At 57.8% G+C, this 22,752-nt stretch overlaps 1 protein-coding gene and 1 long non-coding RNA gene across 10 annotated transcripts; one reads left to right on the top strand and one right to left on the bottom strand.

Moving 5' to 3' along the window:
- The first annotated feature begins 55 nt into the window (after positions 1 to 55).
- On the top strand, positions 56 to 22,752 carry PNPLA6 (patatin like domain 6, lysophospholipase). Of its 9 annotated transcripts, none has more exons than XM_073803328.1 (34): positions 56 to 206; positions 1,421 to 1,489; positions 1,817 to 1,904; positions 2,075 to 2,157; positions 2,345 to 2,442; positions 4,208 to 4,348; positions 4,437 to 4,596; positions 5,088 to 5,168; positions 5,390 to 5,518; positions 5,872 to 5,952; positions 6,039 to 6,201; positions 6,546 to 6,629; positions 6,937 to 7,046; positions 7,188 to 7,343; positions 7,430 to 7,507; positions 12,495 to 12,700; positions 12,920 to 13,051; positions 13,140 to 13,263; positions 13,720 to 13,833; positions 14,103 to 14,178; positions 15,922 to 16,062; positions 16,280 to 16,343; positions 16,628 to 16,796; positions 16,996 to 17,178; positions 17,347 to 17,465; positions 17,653 to 17,809; positions 18,099 to 18,215; positions 18,303 to 18,372; positions 18,813 to 18,929; positions 20,503 to 20,804; positions 21,806 to 21,922; positions 22,039 to 22,141; positions 22,246 to 22,355; positions 22,460 to 22,752. In XM_073803328.1, the coding sequence occupies exons 2-34, from the start codon at positions 1,463 to 1,465 to the stop codon at positions 22,529 to 22,531; spliced, it is 3,972 nt and encodes a 1,323-aa protein (XP_073659429.1). In that variant the 5' UTR covers positions 56 to 206; positions 1,421 to 1,462; the 3' UTR covers positions 22,532 to 22,752. The 9 variants fall into 9 exon arrangements, with proteins under 9 accessions (XP_073659429.1, XP_073659428.1, XP_033710386.1 ...); XM_073803327.1 differs by having other exon boundaries at positions 7,176 to 7,343; XM_033854495.2 differs by having other exon boundaries at positions 7,176 to 7,343; positions 15,919 to 16,062.
- Positions 11,474 to 13,780, bottom strand: LOC141278396 (uncharacterized). The gene is made up of 2 exons (XR_012331109.1): positions 13,670 to 13,780; positions 11,474 to 12,260 (listed from the first exon to the last, which is right to left on the bottom strand). It is a non-coding gene; the product is annotated as an uncharacterized lncRNA (long non-coding RNA).

The following is a 22,752-nucleotide window of genomic DNA, read 5'->3' as shown; positions in this document are numbered from 1 at the left end:
GGGGTATTCCCTGCGCCAACTGGTCTCCGGTCCCTTTAAAGCGTCGCCACACTCAGTGTGGCTGGCTCCGCGCGACCTTCCAAGCATGGCGGGGGGCGGGGCGGTGGCGCACCCAGAGGTGAGTAACTTAAAGGGGCCGCGCCTGCGGCGCTGGGCAGAACACTAACGGAGTTGGCGCAGAGTGGACCACGGCTGCGGCCCTTTGGGTGAGTCCGGGTTTTCTTCGCCCCGTCCCTTCGCGGGTTGTTAGCGAGCCCTCGGCTTTCCCAAGGTGTGTCTTCCGCCGATTCCCGGTAGCTCTCGACTTTCTGACTCTCCCATCCGCCCCACCCCGCCAGCCTCCGGCAGGTGTTTTCGCACCGGTTGCCAGGGCACCCTCGGGTGGAAGGAGACTAGTCCCCCGTGAATTTTACAGGTAATGTCTCAAGGACCCAGTGACTCCCCCAGATTTCCATTAATACTCGAATGGCGCCAGAAACAGCCTCAGCCTCCCAGAAAAGTCTCAGTAATATTCCAGCATTCCTCAGTATCATGTTCGGACGACTGCAGGGACGTGCCCAACCAGCTTTCGGTTTTCCCAGTAATAGTCCTATAGTCCTCAGAATCTCTCGGTAACTTCCTAGTGAGCCCCCACCCACCCACCCGTAATTCCAGCGTCCCTGGTTACGTCTCCCAGCAATGGCGCCAGCATCGTTCCTGGAATCCCAGTGGTGCTCTGCACCATCAGAGACCCCATAACTTTACCATTACGTGACAGTAAATCTCCAGCATCACCCAGTAACACTTTGCGAGCCCACCCCACTCCGAGCGTCCCAGGATGCTACTGAGACCTCGGCATTGCACCACGACCCCTTGTGAAGGAGCTCCCGGCTGCACTCCCGCGTGCCCCAGTCTCTGTCTCCCCGGGGCCAGGCTTGGGCCGGGAGCCAGGCATCTCCCCGGCCCCATGACTCGGGCCCAGTTTTCGTGGGGTGCGGGCATCCAGTCTTCGCAGGGGGTGCTGGGGTGCGACCTAGGGATCGGTAGGTCAGGATTGATCAATCCTTCAGAGACTGGGGAGGGGGCCACCTGCTGGAGAGAGCCGTGCCCCTTCAGGGACTTGTTCGCTGGCTGCTAACAGTGGGTGCCCGGCTGGCTGCCCTTTGGCCCCAGGGTGGGTCTGGATAAGTGGGGCATCAGGTCGGCCTGGTGCGTAAGTAAGGGGAGCCTGGTGGGGACCCGGGGACCCACCTTACTCCCTAGCTCGGGCCCCGAGGTCAATTTGCCCCACCCCTCTGCTCCGCAGCGCCCCTTCAGTCGCCCACAGGCCTGCGGAGAAGCCGCCCCGGCAGTGGGTACGAAGGGGGCAGGGCTTATAGCAGGGGAGGGGCGGGCCCAGAGTGATGACTTGCCCGGGTTCGTCCTGCATCCTACTCCCCAGGAGTCTGAACTACCAGACCTGCCGCCCAGCCTGAAACAACTGATGGAGGCGCCGCTGCAAACCGGAATGGTAAGGGTCGGGGGTTCGTGTGGCGCCGCGGGGACTACAATTCCCGACGTGCTCAGCACGCATTATCGCGGCCTCGCGAGAACCAGTCTGCGTCTGTTCAGGGGGAACTACGTTTCCCGGTGTGCACTGCGGGCCGCCGAGCCTCCAGAAAGCGTTGCTCCCCAGGGGAGGGAGCAGCGCTGGCCCATTTTGCAGATGGGGGAGTCGAGGCCCGGGCCGACTGCGATCTCGGGGGCGGCCTTGGCTCCGTGGGAGGCCGGGACGTCCCCCGGGGAAGGCTTGGCGGAGCGGGCATGCGATGAACAGCCAGTGCCGTTCGTCCCGCAGGTGCTGGGCGTGATGATCGGGGCTGGAGTCGCGGTGCTGGTCACGGCCGTGCTCATCCTCCTGCTGGTGCGGAGGCTTCGAGTGCCGAGTGAGGACCCGGAGGGCCTTCTGGGGGTGCTGAGGGATGGGAAGCTGAAATGTCCGGGCCCCTGAGGCAGTAGAGATGGGATTTGCGGGAGCCTGCACGCAGCGTCCCCATCTCTGGCCGTGCGGAGTGTGCGTAGAGGTCAGATTGCCCCTCTCCGCACTTACCCCTAGAAACTCCAGCCCCGGATGGCCCGCGGTATCGATTCCGGAAGAGAGATAAAGTGCTTTTCTATGGCCGGAAGATTATGCGGAAGGTGAGTCTGGGACCCCCTGGGGCTCCCACTGGCCACACAGAGATCCTGCCCTTTCCCTAATTATACTTCTTAGTAAGCCGGCCGCCCTCCTTGATCAAGGGCCTCTGGATCTGCCCCCCTCTTCCCTAGGGTCTGAACTGGCAGTTGACGCGTTCCTCCCACCCCACCCCATCCTTGATCCTCCCAGGTATCACAATCCACTTCTTCGCTGGTGGACACCTCCGTCTCCACCACTTCCCGGCCACGCATGAAGAAGAAACTTAAGATGCTCAACATTGCTAAGAAGTAAGGCTGTGCTAGGTGTACTTGGGGCTGTCCAGGGCTTTTTGAGTGATCATCCCACACCGAAGGGTGTATCTCGGGCTTCTTTGAACCCCACGGACTGTCTTAGGAATCTTGCCATGTCAGTGGGACTATTTCAGAGCTCTCCCCAACCAGACAGGCTGTCTGTATCACCCGAAGGCTCTCTCAGTGATGTTCCCTGCCACAGGGGCATCCGTGAGTTATTTAATCCCCAGGCACTACCTCGAATGTCTTGTCATACCCTTAGGGGTCAAATCTGGGATCTCCCCACACGAGAGGGTTTATTTCAGAGTCTCACTGGAGTTATCACAGGTCTCTCTGGGACTTGCAGGAGGGGCTATCTCTGGCTTTTGTTCCCTAGGGGTTATCTCAGCAATCTCTCTGCATCAGAAAGCATCTCTCTGTGTCACCTCCCTTGGATTTTCCCCAAACTACACGGAGGCTGTGTTAGGGGGTTCTGTTCCCTAGGAGTCATCTCAAGAATCGTTTGGCACTAGAGACACGGGAAGGGCATGTCAGGGCATGTCATCAGCAAAGGGTCCCTCAGGGTCTCTGAGAAAGGCTCTCTCAGGGATCTTTCCAAGTTGGGAGCTGGCTCTGGGGTCTCCTGACATCAGAGACTCTATTTTGAAGGTCTGTCTCAAGTGTTTCTTCACACTGAGGGGCCATTCCAGGGGTGTCCATGGTCAACAGGTGTGCTATCCCATGGCTTTCTATGACTTGAGTAGAAGGGCTATCTCTAGGTCTCCCACAATTAGTTGAGGGTCTGTCCACCTCCTGGGAGCGGTTTCAGTGTCTGCACACCCTTGAGGAGCTACCCTGATGTTGCCATGGCCTTGAGAGAGCTATCTCAGCTCTCTGTGACCTGGGCGAGGGCTAGCCCAAGATCTTCCTGATCAGAAGAAGAGCTGTTTCTGGATTTCTCTGTAATGTGGAGTTTAACTCAGTTTAAGCTCATTCTAGAGGGTCTATCTTGAGCATATTGTGAGTAGTGGAAGGACTGTCTTCAGTAGCAACTGTGACTTCCAGGGGGGAGCTCTCCTAGGTCCACGGTTAGTAGAGGGGCTGTATCTGGATTCTCTGCACGGAACCAGGGCTATCTCAAGAGTCTCTGTGACCATCAGAGAGGCTCTCTGAGGGTTGTCTGAGACTGGGGAGGAAGGGTTATCTCAGGGATTTTTACAAGGATCAGAGAGGCTTTATCTGGGGTCTCCTGATGTAATGGAAGCTACCCCAAGGCTCTGCCTACGTGACGGAGGCTACATGATGGAGGCGTGCAATACGTGGGGTCCCATGATGAACAGAGGTGCTTTTCTGGGGTCTGCCCATATCTTGGAAGCTGTGTCAGGGGTCTGCTTAATGAGAGGGTTCATCTAGGGAGCCTCTGACTAGTGAAGGGTGACCTCAGAGTTTTATTTCAGGGGTCAGCAACTTTTCTCTTTTTTCGGCCACATCTGGGGCTTTGCAGGCTGCGCGCAACGCTGCTGCAACTGCTGCAACGACTCAACTCTGCTGTTGTAGCGTTAAAGTAGCCTCAGACGATATGTAAATGAATGAATGTATTAATAGCTCGTGCCAATAAAGCTTTATTTACAAAAGGAGATGGCTGGCCTAATTTGGCCAGTGGGCCACAGTTTGCTGAGTCCTGCTCTGGTGTCCCCAGGGTAGGGCTCTGTGGGGGGTCTCAGGTCTTCCTGAGTCCCCTCCCTGCTTCTCACCCCCCCTCGCTCCCCCCTCCTCCCACCAGGATCCTGCGCATCCAGAAAGAGGCGCCAACGCTGCAGCGGAAGGAGCCCCCGCCTGCGGTGCTGGAGGCTGACCTGACCGAGGGCGACCTGGCCAACTCCCACCTGCCGTCCGAGGTGCTCTACATGCTCAAGAACGTCCGGTCAGTGTCAAGGTGCAGGCAGGGGGCTGCAGAGCTGGGGCTGACCTGACCTCCTGCATCTCTCCATTCCCCGGTCCCTATCCAACAGGGTGCTGGGCCACTTTGAGAAGCCGCTCTTCCTGGAGCTGTGCCGGCACATGGTCTTCCAGCGGCTCAGCCAGGGTGACTACGTCTTCCGGCCAGGCCAGCCCGATGCCAGCATCTACGTGGTGCAGGATGGGCTGCTGGAGCTCTGTCTGCCGGCTCCTGTGAGTGGGCTCCCCCTCTGGGGGGCACCACAGTGAGATGGGCGGCAGGGATGAGTAGTGGTGCAGTGGTCACCGGGGACAGGCAGTGCTTTTGGTCAGCAGGGTTGGTGGGCTTTTTTTTTTTTTTTTAATTTTGGCAATGCCGTGAGGCGCAGCTTGTGGGATCTTAGTTCCCCCACCAGGGATTGAACCCGGGCCACGGCAGTGAAAGCGCCAAATCCTAACCACCGGACCACCAGGGAATTCCCAGGGTTGGTGGTCTTATGAGATGTGCAGGCAGGAGTTGGGAACGGGTGTCCAAGGGCATCTGGGGTGGTCTGCACAGTCACCGGTCATGGTTAGTGATGCTGGTCGGAAGGTTCAGTGGGGTCCGGGTGTCCGTGATCACCGAGGGAGAATGAGGACCAGTGGCGTGGTCAGGGGGCAGGACGTGGGCTGGCAGGGCAGGGGCAGCCCTGGTCAGTGCCCGCCGCCCCCACCCCGTGTCTCAGGATGGGAAGGAGTGTGTGGTGAAGGAAGTGGTTCCTGGGGACAGTGTCAACAGCCTTCTGAGCATCCTGGATGTCATCACCGTGAGTGACCAGTACGGAGGGGGCTGGGGAGGCTGGGTGGGAGGCCACACCCACCAGGCTGGGCTGGGGACGGTCACCCCCAGGGCCCCCATCTCTGATGCGTCCCTGATGTTGCCGGTGGTCCCTCAAGGCAGTGGCATCAGGAGGGGTCGGGGGGGAGCAGGAAGGGGGGCTCTCACAGCCCCTGACCTTGATTCTCCTTGTGCCCCCGGCACCCCCAGGGTCACCAGCACCCCCAGCGTACTGTGTCCGCTCGGGCGGCCCGAGACTCCACGGTGCTGCGGCTTCCAGTCGAGGCCTTCTCAGCCGTCTTCACCAAGTATCCCGAGAGCTTGGTGCGGGTAGTGCAGGTCAGCGGGCCATCCACTTCCTTTCATAACCCCCCACCCATCACAGGCTCCTGGGGGCTGGGACCCAGCAGCCAACAGGCACTGAAGCTGCGCTTATCGGCCCTGAGCAGCCGGACCTCCCTGACTCCTCCCATAAGCTGCCTCCACCCCGTGTCCCCAGGTTTCTGCCACCTGATTGTCGGTTTCTCCCTGGCTCCTAGGGCCCTGCCCAGCCCCTTCCTGCTCCGACCTTGATCTCCTGGCCTTAGCTCCATCTCCCTCTCCCCACCCACGGCCCCACCCCCTCAGTGCCAAGTCCTGTGGCTGACCCTGTTTCTCCCTGGCCCCCTCCTCTGACGGCCATGCCCCCAAAGATCATCATGGTGAGGCTGCAGCGGGTCACTTTCCTGGCGCTTCACAACTACCTGGGTCTGACCAACGAGCTCTTCAGCCACGTGAGTTACGTGGAGAGCACCAGGGGCCGGAGGGGTGTGCGGCGTGTGCCTCCCCAGACACGCCACAGGATCCCCTCTGCCCCCAGGAGATCCAGCCCCTGCGCCTCTTCCCCAGCCCGGGCCTCCCAGCCCGCACCAGCCCTGTGCGTGGCTCCAAGCGGATAGCCAGCACCTCTGCTTCTGAGGAGGCGAGGGAGACGCCTGGCCGGCCGCCTGACCCCACCGGGGCCCCACTGCCTGCAACTGCAGGTACCCAAGATGACCCCTGCCTGACCCCCAGGAACCGTAGGCTGGCCCAGCCCACTCCCAAGAAGCCCAGGCTCTGCCCCTCAATGCATGTCTCAGTTCCTCAGATACTTCCACCTGAGCTGCCCAGCCCCCCCGGGACCCGCTTAGCTAGGTACCCAGGTGTGACTCCTGTTTGGATCCCCCAGGACCCCTGGCCTCAGTCCCCTGGGCCCACTGGAATCATTTTTCCTAGTCCCCCGGTCCCCAGGGACTCTGAGCTGACCTCTCCCCAGGCCCCCTTCAGCTCCCCACCCCCAGTCCTGGGCGCTCTGAGGGGCAGGAGCCTGAACACGCGTCTCCCCTAGGGGACCCAGTGAAGCCCACATCCCTGGAAGCCCCCTCGGCGCCCTTGCTGAGTCGCTGCATCTCGATGCCAGTGGACATCTCAGGTTTGGGGCACCAAGTGGAGTGGGGGGAGGCCATCGAATTTCTGGGTTGGATGCAGGCCTGCCAGTCTTGATTTTTCTCATCCGTGAAATGGGAATATCAGCAGCACTTACTCATGTCTTTTTGTTGTGGGTAGTCGTTGAGATGGTGCCCTCCCAGCTGTGGTGAGAAGGGTTGCAAGGGCCAGAGCAGTGATCGATTAGTCATGTCTGTGTAGCTGTGGCCTCGGGTACATAGGTAGTGCTTGCTTAGACTCCAGCTATGGTCACTCTCATCTTTATTGCATTTATTGCCCCCTGCCCACTGCAGGCTTGCAGGGCGGCCCTCGCTCGGACTTCGACATGGCATATGAGCGGGGCCGGATCTCCGTGTCCCTGCAGGAAGAGGCCTCTTGGGGGCCCCAGGCAGCCCTGGCTCGGGTAAGGCCCTGCCCTCTTCCCCCACCCCACCCCAGTCCCCTCCTGGGACCCTGGTCTGGCCACAGGTGGAGTCCCCCGAGGAGGAAGGTCGGGTGGGAGCAGGGAGATCACAGGCCTTGCCCCACACAGACCCCTACTCAGGAGCCCCGGGAGCAGCCAGCCGGCGCCTGTGAATACAGCTACTGTGAGGATGAGTCGGCCACTGGCGGGTGCCCCTTCGGGCCCTACCAGGGCCGCCAGACAAGCAGCATCTTTGAGGCGGCGAAGCGAGAGCTGGCCAAGCTGATGCGGATTGAGGTGGGCAGCTGAGGGTGTCTGGGGGACCAGGTTGGGGGTGGGAGGCCTGGCTGGGCCAGTCTCAAGCCCCTTTCCTTCCTCCCCAGGACCCCTCCCTTTTGAACAGCCGAGTCTTGCTGCACCACACCAAAGCCGGCACCATCATTGCCCGCCAGGGGGACCAGGTGAGGCTGAGCCCTGAACTCTGATCGTGCAGCCCTGACCCAAGACCTCTCTCTCTGATCTCTGGTCCTTGCCTTTTCACCTTAGATGTAGACCTCCCAGTATATGATTTCCAGCCCCTGACCTTTGGACCCTATGACTCTGACTCACAGCCCTCCCTCCCCATGTCCTCTGGACATATTGACCTCTCTCCTCTAACCCCTGAACCTTTTATACTAGGACCTCCACCCCTAGATTTCTCTTCCCTGTCCTGGCATTTCCTGCGACTTCCATTTTCTGACCTTCCAACTCTACAACATACTCTGATGCTCTGTCTGCTTCTCATTCCTGGGTCCCTGCTAGGATGGGGGCACTCAGTAAACGGGTGCAGGTCAGAATCTGGACCTGGAGGCTGGGAACTAGCCCCACGAGCTGGATTTCAGTGCCTCCTGGTGACACACAGGTGTGGGAAACTGTGCATCCCACTTATCCATCCATTCTCCAGGCGGGGAAACTGAGACCCGTTGTGACGTCACAGGCCAGGAGCACAGAGGAGGAGGGTTAGGGAGGAAGCCAAAGGTGAAACCCGGACTCTGCCCTGACTCCCTGTGTGACCTTGGGTGAATCATCTAGAAACTTGTCATCTTCCTCGCCTGCGGAATGAGTGTCGTAACTATCTGCTAGAAGTGTTGTGGGGATGAAACAGGAAATACTCAGTTCGCAGCTACTAGGGTTTGCAAGGGTGACAGGCCAGGGGAGGGTTGGAGCAGCAGCTCCCAGTCGGGGGATGGGGTGGGGGTGACAGTAGGGGTGACATGACTTAGGCGTTGAGACCACAGCACCGCCCCAGGCTCAAGGGAGGAGCCCTGGGCTTGGGGGAGGGGCTGGGGGTGGCCCAGCTATTAGCTGGCTGGGTGGTGGTGGTTGTTTTTAATTTTTATTGGAGTATGGTTGATTTAAGGGTGGTTGTTACATCACATGATCAGTTGACTGAGTGGCCACGTTGAGCTGCTCATTGCAGGGTGGGCTCCTTTCTGCAGAGGAAGTTTTGTGCCAGCTGTTTGAGGTACTTGGGGGACTGGCTGAGGAAGTGTGGTCACACCATGGCCCTTGCAGGGGCCCCGGGCCCCTGCTTATCTGGGAGCCTCTGCTGGGCTCAACCCAGCCCGGCCCCAGCCCCAGCCCCAGCCCAGCCTGCTAACACACCAGGCTCCTCGGGGTCTTCAGAACTTTGTTAGGGACAAAGCTGGTCTGCTGTGCCCCCCTCTGAAACTTTACACCAATAGTTTTCAACGTCATTGTCAACGACATTTGGCAACGTCAAGACATTTTTGATTGACTTGGGAGGGTGCTACTGTCATCTAGCGGGTTAGAGACCAGGGATGCAAGACTGCATGGGCCAGTCCCCCTACAACAGAATTATCCAGTCCAAAATGTCAGTGTTGCCAAGGTTGAGAAACCCCGCTTTCCACAAACATTTCCCAAAGCGTATTTCATGGAACGGCCATATCACAGGGGGTCTGTGTGCAACATGTTGGAGAAACACAGGTTATTTTACCCCTTCATGGCAGCTCCCAGTGAGCATTATTAGCATATTCAAGGCTCTGAGAAGTCCTGCAGTGAAAAACAACATGCTTCCCAGTCTGAGGACAAATGGCAGCCTACTATTAGTCACTCCCATTTATATCCCAAACCCAGTCTGGGAATTCTATCTTGGAAGGTTCCAGCATGTGTGTATGTCTCCTGGGCCTGGGCCTCTCCCAGGGATCCTTGCAGTGTTTTGGCACTCATCTGGGGCGTTGTGGGGTGTCAGACAGGTTTGTGTAATGAATGACGAAGGAATCTTTCTGTCTCTGGGCAGTTTCAGTTCCTTATTTGAAAGGGTGGGACAGAGAGGTGTCCAGCTGGGCAGGCTAACCAGAGGAGAGAGGGGCGTTTGCTGTGTCCCAGGGTTGTTGCAGAGGCAAGAAACACCAGTGGGGCCCCCTGCCTTTGGGAAGCTCACAGTTCTGACAGACAGTACAGTCAAAGGATTACACAAATTGTTACTACATCATATGTGCTTAGTGCTACAAAGGAGATGTTCTCAGCTCCACAACATCTGGTTTAGTCAGGGCAGTGTCTCTGTGGAAGTGACCACCAGAGGAGGAAGGATGAGGACGAATTAACTAGGTGCAAGGGGAAGGAAAGAGCATTCTATGCAGAGGGGACAGTTTGTGCAAATGTCCTGTGGTAGAGCTATTCCACCTGTAGGAAACAAAAGGAAGTCAACAGCGATGGAGTGGAACAAGGGAACCGGGAGCAAAGGGGATTTTTTTTTTTTTTTTTTTAATGCACTGCACGGCTTGCAGGATCTCAGTTCCCTGACCAGGGACTGAAGCCAGGCTCCAGGCTCCAGCAGTGAAAGTGGCGAATCCTAACCTCTAGATCACCAGGGAACTTCCCAAAGGGGATTTTTTTTTTTTGCGGGGTGATAGTTTTAGAGACGTAATTCATGCATTATACAATTCACCCACTTAAAGAGTACAATTCACTGGTTTTTAGTATATTCACATAGCTGTGCAACCATCACCACTGTGCATTTTCAGAGCATCACCTTAAAAAGAAACACCATACCCTTAAGCCATCAGTCTCCTACCTCCTAAACAGCCCCAGTCCTAAGCAACTACTCATCTTACGTTTCTATAGATTTGCCCGTTCTGGACATTTCATATAAATGGAATCATACAATATGTGGCCCCTTGTGTCTGGGCTTCTTTCACTTAGTATGCTGTTTTCAAGGTTCATGCACGTTGTGGCGTGTGTCAGTGCCTCATTCTATTAGGGCTGACTACTGTTCCATTGTACGAACGGACCACATTTTGCTTCTTAATTCATCAGTTGATGGACATTGAGTTATTTCTACCTTTTGGCTAGTAGGCATAATGCGGCTATGAACGTTTATGTGCAGATGTCTTTGTGGACACGTTTTCATTTCTGTTGGGTAGATACCTAGGAGTTGAGTTGCTGGGTCATATGGCAACTCTATTTTTTTTCTTTTTCTTTTTTTTGGCTGCGTTGGGTCTTCGTTGCTGCGTGCAGGCTTTCTCTAGTTCCGGTGAGCGGGGGCTACTCTTCGTTGCGGTGCGCGGGCTTCTCATTGCGGTGGCTTCTCTTGTTGCGGAGCACGGGCTCTAGGCACACGGGCTTCATTCGTTGTGGCGTGTGGGCTCAGTAGCTGTGGCTCGCGGGCTCTGGAGCACAGACTCAGTAGTTGTGGCACACGGGCTTAGTTGCTCCGTGCCATATGGGATCTTCCCAGACCAGGGATCGAACCTGTGTCCCCTGCATTGGCAGGTGGATTCTCAATCACTGTGCCACCAGAGAAGTCCCGGCAACTCTATTTTTAATTCTTTGAGGACTTTTTAAATTTTTGCCACATTGTTTCCCAGTGGCTGTATCATTTTACAGTCCCACCAGCAGTGTGTAAGGATTCCAGTTTCTTACATCCTCTCTAACACTTTTTGATTCAAGCCATCCTAGTGGGTGTGAAGTGGCATCTCACTGTGGTTTTGATTTGCATTTCCCTAATGATTCATGATGTTGAGCTTACTGGCCATTCAAAAATCTTCTTTGGAGAAATGTCTATTCAGAGCCTTTGTCCATTTTTTTAAAAAAATTATTTATTTTTTGGCTGCAGTGGGTCTTCCTTGCTGCACGCAGGCTTTCTCTAGTTGCAGAGAGCGGGGACTACTCTTCATTGCAGTGCGCGGGCTTCTCATTGCAGTGGCTTCTCTTGTTGTGGAGCATTGGCTCTAGGCGCGGGCTTCAGTAGCTGTAGCACGCGGGCTCAGTAGTGGGGCTCGCGGGCTCTAGAGCGCAGGCTCAGTAGGTGTGGCGCACGGGCTTAGTAGCTCCGCGGCATGTGGGATCTTCCCGGACCAGGGCTCGAACCCGTGTCACCTGCATTGGCAGGTGGATTCTTAACCACTGTGCCACCAGGGAAGCCCTTACCCATTTTTTAATTGAGTTGTCTTTTTAGTACTGAGTAGTAAGAATTCTTTACATATTCTGGATACCAGACCCTTAGTAGATATATGATTGGCAAATATTTTCTCCCACACGGTGTGTTGTCCTTTCACTTCCTTGATAGTGCCCTTTGAAACTCAAAAGTTTTTAATTTTGTTGAAATCCAGTTTATCTATTTTTCATTTTGTTGCTTGGGCTTTTAGTATCATATCCAAGATTCTGTTGCCAAATTCAGTGTGACCATGATTGACCCCTGTATTTTCTTCTAAGAGTTTTATGTATGTATATATGTATGTATTTGGCTGTGTTGGGTCTTTGTTGCTGCGCATGGGCTTTCTCTAGTTGTGGAGAGCGGGGGCTACTCTTCGTTATGGTGCGCCGGCTTCTCATTGTGGTGGCTTCTCTTGTTGCGGAGCACAGGCTCTAGGCGTGCAGGCTTCAGTAGTTGTGGCACGCGGGCTCAGTAGTTGTGGCGCACGGGCTTTGTTGCTCAGCGGCATGTGGGATCTTACCGGACCAGGGCTCGAACCCCTGTCCCCTGCATTGGCAGGCGGATTTTTAACCACTGCGCCACCAGGGAAGTCCCATCTTCTAAGAGTTTTATAGTTTAAGCTCTCAGATTCATATCTTTGATCCATTTTAATACGGCATAAGGTGAGAATCCAACTTTATTCTTTTCCATGTAGCTATGCAGTTGCCCAGCACAAGCAAAGAGGCTCTAAGCTCAGCCATGCTCCTGTGTAGCCAGTCTTCGTCGGCTCTTGCTGGCTGTGTTGAAAAGAATTCATGGGCCTTAATCTGGGTTGAGTTGGGTGATCCATTAGCAATGTCTGCCCTGGTGCTGAGTGGGAATATAGATAACATATGCTGCTCAGCTCAGTGCTATGGAAAGCCTTCACTCCCTCCAACTTTTCCTTCCTTAACCTTTCCTCTGGAGTGCACTGACCTGAGCTGTGGGTGAGGTGGTGCCCCTGTGCCCATCTCCTGGCCCTCGCCCTACAGGATGTGAGCCTGCACTTCGTGCTCTGGGGCTGCCTGCACGTCTACCAGCGCATGATCGACAAGGCCGAAGACGTGTGCCTGTTCGTGGTGCAGCCCGGGGAGCTGGTGGGACAGCTGGCCGTGCTTACCGGCGAGCCCCTCATCTTCACGCTGCGAGCCCAGCGTGATTGCACCTTCCTGCGGATCTCCAAGTCTGACTTCTATGAGTATGACTGGGCCCGATATTGGGGTGGGGGTGACGCTTAGGCAGCCCCGACCAACTCTGTTCTGCCCTGCACGAGGCCATCCCTCTGAACAGCCAACAGTTTTCCAGGGAAGATTTGAGCCCTTCTTGTCCCGCCTCCAGGCCATCCCCCACCCTCTCTACTCCCTAAGGGCTGTTCTAGGGCGCCCCCGGCCCATGCACCCCTGCCCTTCGCCTACAGGATCATGCGTGCACAGCCCAGTGTAGTGCTGAGCGCCGCGCAGACCGTGGCCGCGAGGATGTCGCCCTTCGTGCGCCAGATGGACTTCGCCATCGACTGGACAGCGGTAGAGGCGGGACGCGCACTGTACAGGTGCAGGCCCTGCCCCCACCTCTCCCCTCAGGCCCTGCCTACGAGGACCCCTACCCTGTCTGACCCGCCCCTCCCACCCCCACCCCAGGCAGGGCGACCGCTCCGACTGCACCTACATCGTGCTCAATGGGCGGCTGCGAAGTGTCATCCAGCGTGGCAATGGCAAGAAGGAGTTGGTGGGCGAGTACGGCCGCGGGGATCTCATAGGAGTGGTGAGCTCGGCCCCACCCACTGACTTCTAACCTCTCCCAGTCCAGTTTCCCCCCACGCCCAACATACACTTCATCCCAGGTAACCTGTTGGGGGTAGAGAACGCTCCCTCCCCAACCTATGACCTCGTGCAATCCACTTTCCCCAGCTCCTTTCCATGGGGTGGGGCCATGGGGGCAACCTCATCAGGGTGGCGAGTCTGATCTGAATCAGTCTCCAGACCTCTCTACATCAGAAGAGGGGACCCCCGCCGGTGTGGATCCCTGTCCTCCTGTCCTCTCCCTTTCCTCAGAGCCCCGAGATGGGTAGTAAGGCTTGGTTCTCTCTATCCCCATCTAGGGGTTGGGGCGGGGTGGGGGGGACTCGGTAGGGCCTCCTCTCTGCACCCACGGTCGTCCTCTCCCTTACCTATCAAGCTCCTGGCTCACGCAGCCCTGGTCAGGCACGCTGTCCCCTAGGTGGAGGCGCTGACCAGGCAGCCACGTGCCACAACGGTGCACGCGGTGCGCGACACAGAGCTGGCCAAACTCCCCGAGGGCACCCTGGGCCACATCAAACGTCGATACCCGCAGGTGCAGCTCGCTGGGTTGTGGGCTGTTCTCCTAACGGGGGCTGGACAGATGGGAGTGGGGGCGGGTACCCAGAGAAGGCAGGGCCTAATGTGTGGAGAGGGGGGTTAGATGGGGGTGGAGCCCTAGGAAGGAGGTGAAGCCTCCAAGTGAGGGCGGGGCTCATGGGGTGGGACTCAGGTAACAGGGACCCAGGCGCCCTGGTAAGGAGGAAAAGGTGGTGCAGAATTGCTCCTCCAGTCTCACTGGACCGCCGGCCTCCAACGACCCAGGTTGTCACCCGCCTCATCCACCTGCTGAGCCAGAAAATTCTGGGGAATTTGCAGCAGCTGCAAGGACCCTTCCCAGGTGAGAGCTGGCCAGCGCCCGGGAATGCTAAGGGATCTAGTCCAACGCCCAGAACGAGCTAGGAGAGGGAGCCATTGAACCCAGGGCATGCTGGGAAGTGGAGTCCTGCGTATAACCCGCTCTGGGCGGGGCTTCAAGTGGGAAGTGGGAATCCGAGTTCCGGTGCATGCTGTGGGCTGTAGTGCTGGTTATTGGGCATGCTGGGAAACGGAGTCCTGGACCCAGGGCCGGCTTGTTAATGGAATCTGAAGTATCAGTGGTGCTGACAGGAGGAGTCTTTAGGGCAAGCTTGGTTCAGGGTGTCAGGGCTGGCTGGAGGATGGAGTCCACATACTAGGAAGGGGAAACCTAGACTAAAGTGTGCTGGTAAATGTAGTCTATGGGGTGGTGTTTGGGGCCCAGGGCATGTTGGAAAGTGGCTTCGTAGGTTACCAGCTTGGTGGGAGATGTGGTTCCTGGTCCCGGTGAATGCTGGGAGATGGCCCCTGTCCCAGTGCATGCTGGGGGTGGTGGTGGTTGTGTGGTTCCCTTCCCTGGGCATGCTGGGAGATGTGGTTTCCGTCAGCTAGGATACGCTGGGAAATTGAGTCAGATTCGAGATGTGCAGAAATATGGACCTGAGGTTCTATGTTATGGTGACCTGACCCTGGACCAGCCTGGCAACCTCTACTCTCCTTTTCCCCCCAGGGGCTTCTGCCCCATCAGCCCTGACACCTGGATCCTGAGGGTAGGGGCGGGAGTGGGCCGTGGCCAAGAACTGCCCCTATGCCCAGGGTCTTCCCCGATAGACTTTTCCCCCAGTCTCGCACCAAGTACACAAATACATGTTCTCTCCCACCCGGCTGCCAGGACCGCCCTTGGTGTGATTCTGGGGCAGATAATGGGGGCAGGGACTTTAAAATCTCAGACCTCTGGGAACCTGGAGAATGCACAAGACAGACAAAGCCCCTAGAAGGGTTTACAGCTTCAGAAGCAAGATACAGTTTTTAAGATACAAAGAAAGAGTACAATGTCGGATAATGTATTGTGAAGAAAACAAAATAGGGTCTTGATGGGGTATAACTAGAGGCGGGAGGGAGGCTTTTCTGAGATCAGTGAGCTGAGACGTGATAAATGAGATGGGGCCAGACGCTGACAGAACTCTGAAGGCTCTGCACACAGGGTTTGGCGGTGTTGAAACACTTCAAGGAGGAAAGTGAGTGAGGGGGAGGGGGGCAAGTCATGCAGGGACTAGAAGCCGTCGAAAGGCATTTGAACTTGTTCAGACTGTTATAGGAAAACTGGAGGAGAGGAGGCTGGGAGAAGTCCGGTCAAGAGATGGGGGTTGATGGTTTGGTCTAAAGTGTAAGTAGAGAAGCTGAGAAGCAATCAGTGCGTCAAAAATATATTTATTTCCATCTAGTTTTGTGTTCAAGTCCCTTTAGTGGACAGAGGCCCCAAGGCCAGAATGGGGTAGGGGCACAGATCAGTCCACACAGGTGGAGTGGAAAACAGAAATGGTTATACAGTTGTGTAATGGATGCCACTGAGGAGATTGGGCCAAAACTGAAGGTCAGATAGGCAGGTCTTATCAAGAACAGTGGTTGAGGCTGTGAAGCTAGGATTGAGGCCATGACCTTCACTACGGCATCACTAAGCCTCAGCTGAGGAACAGGGAACAGGGATTTCTGAGAAGGCAGAGGCGAGCTGACCTTTCCAGACACAGGACTGCACAGCAAATACCATCCTTTGGGGTCTCAGCAGGTTCGGGCCTAGGTGTTCCCCCTCACTCGGAGCTCACCAACCCAGCCAGCAACCTGGCAACGGTGGCAGTGCTGCCCGTGTGTGCCGAGGTGCCCATGGTGGCCTTCATGCTGGAGCTGCAGCATGCTTTGCAAGCCATTGGTCAGTCGTGGGCAAGGGCAGGCTTTCCGTCTGCATGGGGCAAGGCGCATGTGGGTGGGGGCATTGGCCAATGAATGGAGACGCCTGGGTGGGCCAGAGGTGGGGCTGGGGGGCTGGAACAGGGCTGTGGGAGCGGAGTGGGTGGTATTGTCTTATAGGAGGGTCCTCCAGGTCCGTTGACCTGGGTTCCTAAACACCCTTCCTCACCCATTCCCAGGCCCCACACTTCTTCTCAACAGTGACATCATCCGGGCACGCCTGGGGGCCTCTGCACTGGACAGGTGTGTGTTGGGGGTGCAGGAGGTTAGGGTGGGGCGCGAGGGATAAGCTCAAAGCATAGGATTCTTTCAGATCTCATTTGAGGTCTAGGCTGTGAAACAAGGAGCTTGCGCCCCCATTCCTCTGGTCACTGGGGAGACAGTGTAGTGAATCCGCCCCTGGAGGATGCAGGCGTGTGGGGCTTGGATGTCCAGGTCCCCCTCCCCAGAGCAATGGAGCTACATGGTCCCTGAGGGCAGGGACCCCTGACCAGCCCCAGGATGACGCTCCCCCGCCCCCATCCTAGCATCCAAGAATTCCGGCTGTCAGGGTGGCTGGCCCAGCAGGAGGACACGCACCGCATCGTGCTCTACCAGACGGACGCATCGCTGACGCCCTGGACCGTGCGCTGCCTGCGCCAGGCCGACTGCATCCTCATCGTGGGCCTTGGCGACCAGGAGCCCACGCTTGGCCAGGTCTGGAGACCATTCACAGTGACCCCATCCCTGGGATCCCGCCCCCTGCCCTCCGGTGCCTGCGCCGGGCCACGTGCACCCTCACCGGTGGGGCTAGGCGACCAGGAACTACGGGGCCAGGTGTGGGAGGGGCAGGGAGGAAACCACGGGTGAGAGTGACTTCCGTGCTTCCCCCTTCTCCCCCCACCACCCCCACAAGCTGGAGCAGATGCTGGAGAACACGGCGGTGCGCGCCCTCAAGCAGCTGGTCCTGCTGCACCGCGAGGAGGGCCCGGGTCCCACGCGCACAGTGGAGTGGCTCAACATGCGCAGCTGGTGCTCGGGGCACCTGCATCTGCGCTGTCCGCGCCGCCTCTTCTCGCGCCGCAGCCCAGCCAAGCTGGTGAGGGGCCCTGCAGGGGACTGGTCGGCTCTCAGGACCTTTCAGGGGCGTGGCTACTGGAGGGGCGCGGCCTAGAGACCAGCGGGGCCAGGGCAGTGCCTTGGAGGTCCAGACGCCGCTTCCTACACCCGCATCCTCATGGGCCGCGTCTCTCTCCTTTCACACCAGCACGAGCTCTACGAGAAGGTTTTCTCGAAGCGCGCTGACCGGCACAGCGACTTCTCCCGCCTGGCGCGGGTGCTCACAGGCAACACCATCGCCTTGGTGCTGGGCGGGGGCGGGGCCAGGTGAGGGGCGGGGTCAGCGCTGACAGGGGCGGGGCCAGGGGCCCTGAGGGGTAGAGCTGATTCCCTGGGCGCGATCCCATAGGGGCGGGCCGGCACCACCTTCCTAGCAGGTGAGGGAGAAGGGATAAGATTCCTGGGGGTGGGGCTTAGGGGATCTCCAGAGGGTCACTGGGTCTCCACCTTGCAGAGGCTGCTCACACATCGGAGTGCTGAAGGCATTAGAGGAGGCGGGGGTCCCTGTCGACCTGGTGGGCGGCACGTCCATCGGCTCCTTCATCGGGGCCCTGTACGCCGAGGAGCGGAGCGCCAGCCGCACTAAGCAGCGGGCCCGGGAGTGGGCCAAGGTGTGTGTTGCGGGGAGGGGTCCCCCCACCCCAGGAGCACCCTGAAACCTCACCCTAGACGGGCTTCTGGGTTTCTCCTGCCCCTCCCCGTCTTAATCTGTGAACCCCACCTGGATCCTTTATAGAGATACCTCCAGGACCTTGGATGACCGCCCCCACCCCGTGACTTTCTGGCTAGTGACCCTAGTCTCCAGCTCCCAGCTGGAGAAGTCAGGCCCCTTAGGGACTGCCTAATCAGTGACCCCCAAGTGACTCCTGTTTGACCCCCCGCTGGCCCATTGCCCCCTAGAGCATGACTTCAGTTCTGGAGCCCGTGCTGGACCTCACCTACCCCGTCACCTCCATGTTCACGGGGTCGGCCTTCAACCGCAGCATCCACCGTGTCTTCCAGGACAAGCAGATCGAGGTGCACTCTTCCCCCATGCCTGCCCCTCCCCTGCCCCTCCCCACAGGAGTCCCCACTCCTCCTGGACCGCAGTCCCTGTCCCTGTAGGACCTGTGGCTGCCGTACTTCAACGTGACCACGGACATCACCGCCTCAGCCATGCGTGTCCACAAAGATGGTGGGTACCCCAGCCAGCCCCACCAAAACCACTGTAGCCATGTGGGGAATGGGTGCGGGGGAGGGGCAGCCGAGCACCTGGGACATTGTTAACATGAGTGACCATCCCTCCTGGCCTGAGTGCTGAGCACCAATCGTCACCCACTGATGCCCCAGAGGCCCCAGGTATGTCTGTCCTCGCGGGCAGGAGGCCGAGAGACCAGTTGGGCGCCTCACCCCCTCACACCAGTCCCCACAGGCCGCGTATGGCGCTACATCTGGGCCACTGCCTCCTACTGCCCCTCCCTGCCCCCGCCTTGCGACCCCAGGGACGGGCACCTGCTGGTGGACGGGTGCTGTGTCAACAATGTGCCGGGTCAGCGAGCCCACCGGGCTGGCCGGGCCTCCAGGTGTGTCTGGGCGTGCCAGTGCGTGTCTGTGTCTGTGTGTCCCGCCGGGCAGGCTCCCTGTGGCGATACGTGCGTGCCAGCATGACACTCTCGGGATACCTGCCGCCACTGTGTGACCCCAAGGATGGGCACCTCCTCATGGACGGCGGCTACATCAACAACCTACCAGGCAAGTAGCCATCTGCTTGTCCCCGTGCACAGACACGCGGGCAAGCTCGTAGCAGGCACGTGTGTGTGCAGGTGAAGGATGCGCCCATGTGCTGTATTTGACACGCACACACACAGGGCAAGCGTGGGCACACGCAGGGGGGTGGGGCAGCTCCACGACGAGCTTTCTTTCACACCCACTCACTTGAAGCATGCAGATGAGAGGCAGGGGGGTTGCAACTTAAAATTCCACACACCCAGTGGTGTGCAAACACAAGTAGACACCTACACTGGCTCCACAGGCGCTTGAGGCCCCATAGATCAGGGATCCGCACACTGCACCCCACAAGCCAAACCTGGCCTCCCACCTGATTTTGTAAATAAAGTTTTATTGGCACACAGCCACACCTAATCGTTTATCCTTTGTCTGTGGCTATGTCTGTGCAGCCCAGTTGAGTAGTTGCAACAGAGACCATATGGCCTGCAAAGCCGAGATTATTTTTTCTCTGGCCTTTTACAGACAGCTTGCCAACTCCTGCATAGGCGTTCTGTACAGATACTTGCACTCACACAACCTCATGCGCGTGAGCAAGTGTGTGCAAACTCACAGGTGGACGGACACACTTGGACGCACAAAGAAACATACTTAGACATTGATCTAGGGACACGGGAAAGGAATACAAACAGTCCTGGGTGTGTGTGCAGAGGTATAGCACACCCAGAGGTGGGTGTGTTCACAAACATACAGACGGGACATGCACATACCTGATAGGGGTGTGTACAGCACACACACAGACACAGACAAGCTTACCACGGGCGAAGTCTTCTGGAGACTTAGGTGTCTTTGGGGACTGGACCTGGCTACAGGACCCTGTCCATGTCCCCCCAGGCACCCCCAGACCCACTCAGGGGCCCTCAGTGGGGCACCCAGACCCACAGCTACAGCACCCTCCTCAGCGCGCCATCACCCCACCCTTCACCCCATCCGTCCTGCTGCCTGAATCTCCTTGATCCGGCTCTTTGCTCTGTGTCCCTTGTCTCAGTCTCAAGATCCCTCTTTCCGCCCGGATTCTCTCTCCTTCCATATCTCTGGCCCCTGATATCTCTCTCTCCCACGAATCTCTGTTGCTGTCTCTGGTCCCCTGCATTTCTCTCCCCGCGGCTCTGTCTCCCGATGTCTTTATTCCCGCATCTCGCTGCGTCTCTGATCCTCCGTCTGTTTGCATGACTCTGATCCCTTCATCTCTGCCTCCTGGTGTCCTTACTATAATCTGTCTCCGTGTTACTCTCCTTCCATATCTCTCTCCCCCATGTGTCTGACCTTGGGTCTCTTTCCCCAGTGACTTTATCCCTCTGCCTCCATCTTCTCCATTCCTCTGGCCCTGGTTCCCCAGACCTAAAAGCTCCAACACCCGTCCCCTCCTCCACATCATTGGCCTCTACAGCCATACCCTTTGCACGCCTACGTGTTGTTCGCATGGTTTTTTTTTTTTTTTTTTGCGTGACCACGTGCGTGATGGTGTTTGCGGGGCTGCATTGAACTTCCCTGCCTCAGTCCCGGTGGAGAACAGCCCCCTGACCCCCATGCCCCACAGCGGACATTGCTCGCAGCATGGGTGCCAAGACGGTCATTGCCATCGACGTGGGAAGCCAGGATGAGACGGACCTTAGCACCTACGGGGACAGCCTCTCTGGCTGGTGGCTGCTGTGGAAGCGGCTGAACCCCTGGGCAGACAAGATCAAGGTTCCAGACATGGCCGAGATCCAGTCTCGCCTGGCCTATGTGTCCTGCGTGCGGCAGCTGGAGGTCGTGAAGTCCAGCTCGTACTGCGAGTACCTGCGCCCACCCATCGACTGCTTCAAGACCATGGACTTCGGGAAGTTCGACCAGATCTATGTGAGCGGGTGGGAGCCACTTGGTGCCAGTGTGGTGGGCCGGCAGAGCTTTAATACTGAAAGCCCAGAGCAACATGAAGGGAAGGATTCTAGGGCTGCATTTGGGATCCATGGGGAATAGAACGGTAATCAATCAGTGATGTCTGCAGTGAGTGTGGCAAGGGGATGTACGTGTGTATGTGCGAACTAAGTTTCTTAGTATGTGCCAGCGGCACTGCCTGAAGCACGCTGTAGAGATTTCTAATGCCGTTTCTGTGTAGGTGGGAATGAGAACCACGAAAAATTAGTAACGTCCCATGCCAAGTCTGGGATACACTGGATGGAGCACTGTATAATGTGCCACTGACCCAGAAAAATGTGTCATAGCCCATGCCAACTGAAAATGATCAGTAGCTGGGACTTCCCTGGTGGTCCGGTGGTTAGGACTCCGTGCTTCCCCTGCAGGGGTCATGGGTTCGATCCCTGGTCAGGGAACTAAGATCCCGCATGCCGCACGGCGTGGCCAAAAAAAAAGAGAGAGAAAGAAAGAAAAGAATATGATCAGTAGCTGCTGCCCAGAGCCCTGAGTAAAAATGTCTGCTTCCCTTTCTGGGCTCACTGGGAAGGCATACCATGCTGGATTAGTGATGTCTGTTATGGGCATGGGAGATGGTGATATTTACGGGTATACCGCATATTTGCAGACCTTGAAATAAGCCTGCACGCCGCCATCTCGAATCATTTGGTACTTGGCACACTGCATGGGGCTGAGTGGGAAAGCATGAGCAAAGAGTGATTGGTAATGTCTGGCAGGGGCACAGGATAGGGGACATGGGGGTGAGTGTGCTACGTGTGGCCGACTCTGAAATCAGTGTAGTCTCAAATGCCAGCTCCGGCAGAGCATCAGGCTTTTGAGGGGCCAGGGCAGGGGCAGGCAGGGTGGGGATAAGCAGAGAAGATGAGGCAGAGAAGAACACCCCCAGGGATTGCAGACATGGCCCCAGCCCCCCTCGTTTCCTGCAGGATGTGGGCTACCAGTACGGGAAGGCCGTGTTTGGGGGCTGGACCCGGGGCGACATCATTGAAAAGATGCTCACGGACCGACGGTCTGCAGACCTTAATGAGAGCCGCCGTGCAGATGTAAGCCTGCGCCCTCCTCCTCCGGCGGGGCCACTCTGATGACACATCCCCAGTCCCCTCTGGGTCTCCCCCAGACCTCAGACGACCCCGAGAGCCTCACCCACGCCTCTCCGCAGGTGCTTGCCTTCCCCAGCTCCGGCTTCACCGACTTGGCGGAGATCGTGTCCAGGATCGAGCCCCCCACGAGCTACGTTTCTGTTTCCGACGGCTGCGCAGATGGTGAGGGGGCTGAGGGCATCCCCAGGAGCCCGGGGTCGGTGTACTGGTGGCTGGAGAGGTCAGCCCAGCCCAAGCGCCCTGAACTTCACCCACTGCCATTCCAGGGGAGGAGTCGGACTGCCTGACTGAGTACGAGGAGGACGTGGGGCCAGACTGCTCGCGGGACGAAGGGGGCTCTCCAGAGGGCGCGAGCCCCAGCACTGCCTCCGAGATGGTGAGAGTGGGCGGTTCGGGCCCCCCACAAGGTGGGGAGACCCGGATGACTGCGCCGGTGTCCCGGGCTGTGTGTCACGTGCGGGGTCGCCCCTATCCCTGCAGGAGGAGGGGAAGCCGATCCTCCGGCACCGGAGCTGTCTGCCGCAGGACGCCCCCAGATCTGCGGATGCCTGAGGACCTCGAGAGGGGTCCCCCCTTGGGCTGGACTAGGGGTGGGCCCTCTGGAGGCGGCTCACTGCCCCTCTGCCTGCTGCTATGCCTGTGACCTCCCAGGGTCCCCCTTGACCCCCAGCCCCCAGGGTCCACACACTGGACTGGCTTGTCCCCCGGGGGAGGGCCAGCACTGCACTGATGACCCTTGATCAGTCCCACCAATAAACCTGCCCCTCTCGGAA

This window comes from Tursiops truncatus, chromosome 3 (genome assembly GCF_011762595.2).
Source record: "Tursiops truncatus isolate mTurTru1 chromosome 3, mTurTru1.mat.Y, whole genome shotgun sequence".
Classification (NCBI taxonomy): domain Eukaryota; kingdom Metazoa; phylum Chordata; class Mammalia; order Artiodactyla; family Delphinidae; genus Tursiops; species Tursiops truncatus.
Note: the sequence above shows the minus strand (reverse complement) of the source record. Positions and strands in the feature narration are given on the sequence as shown.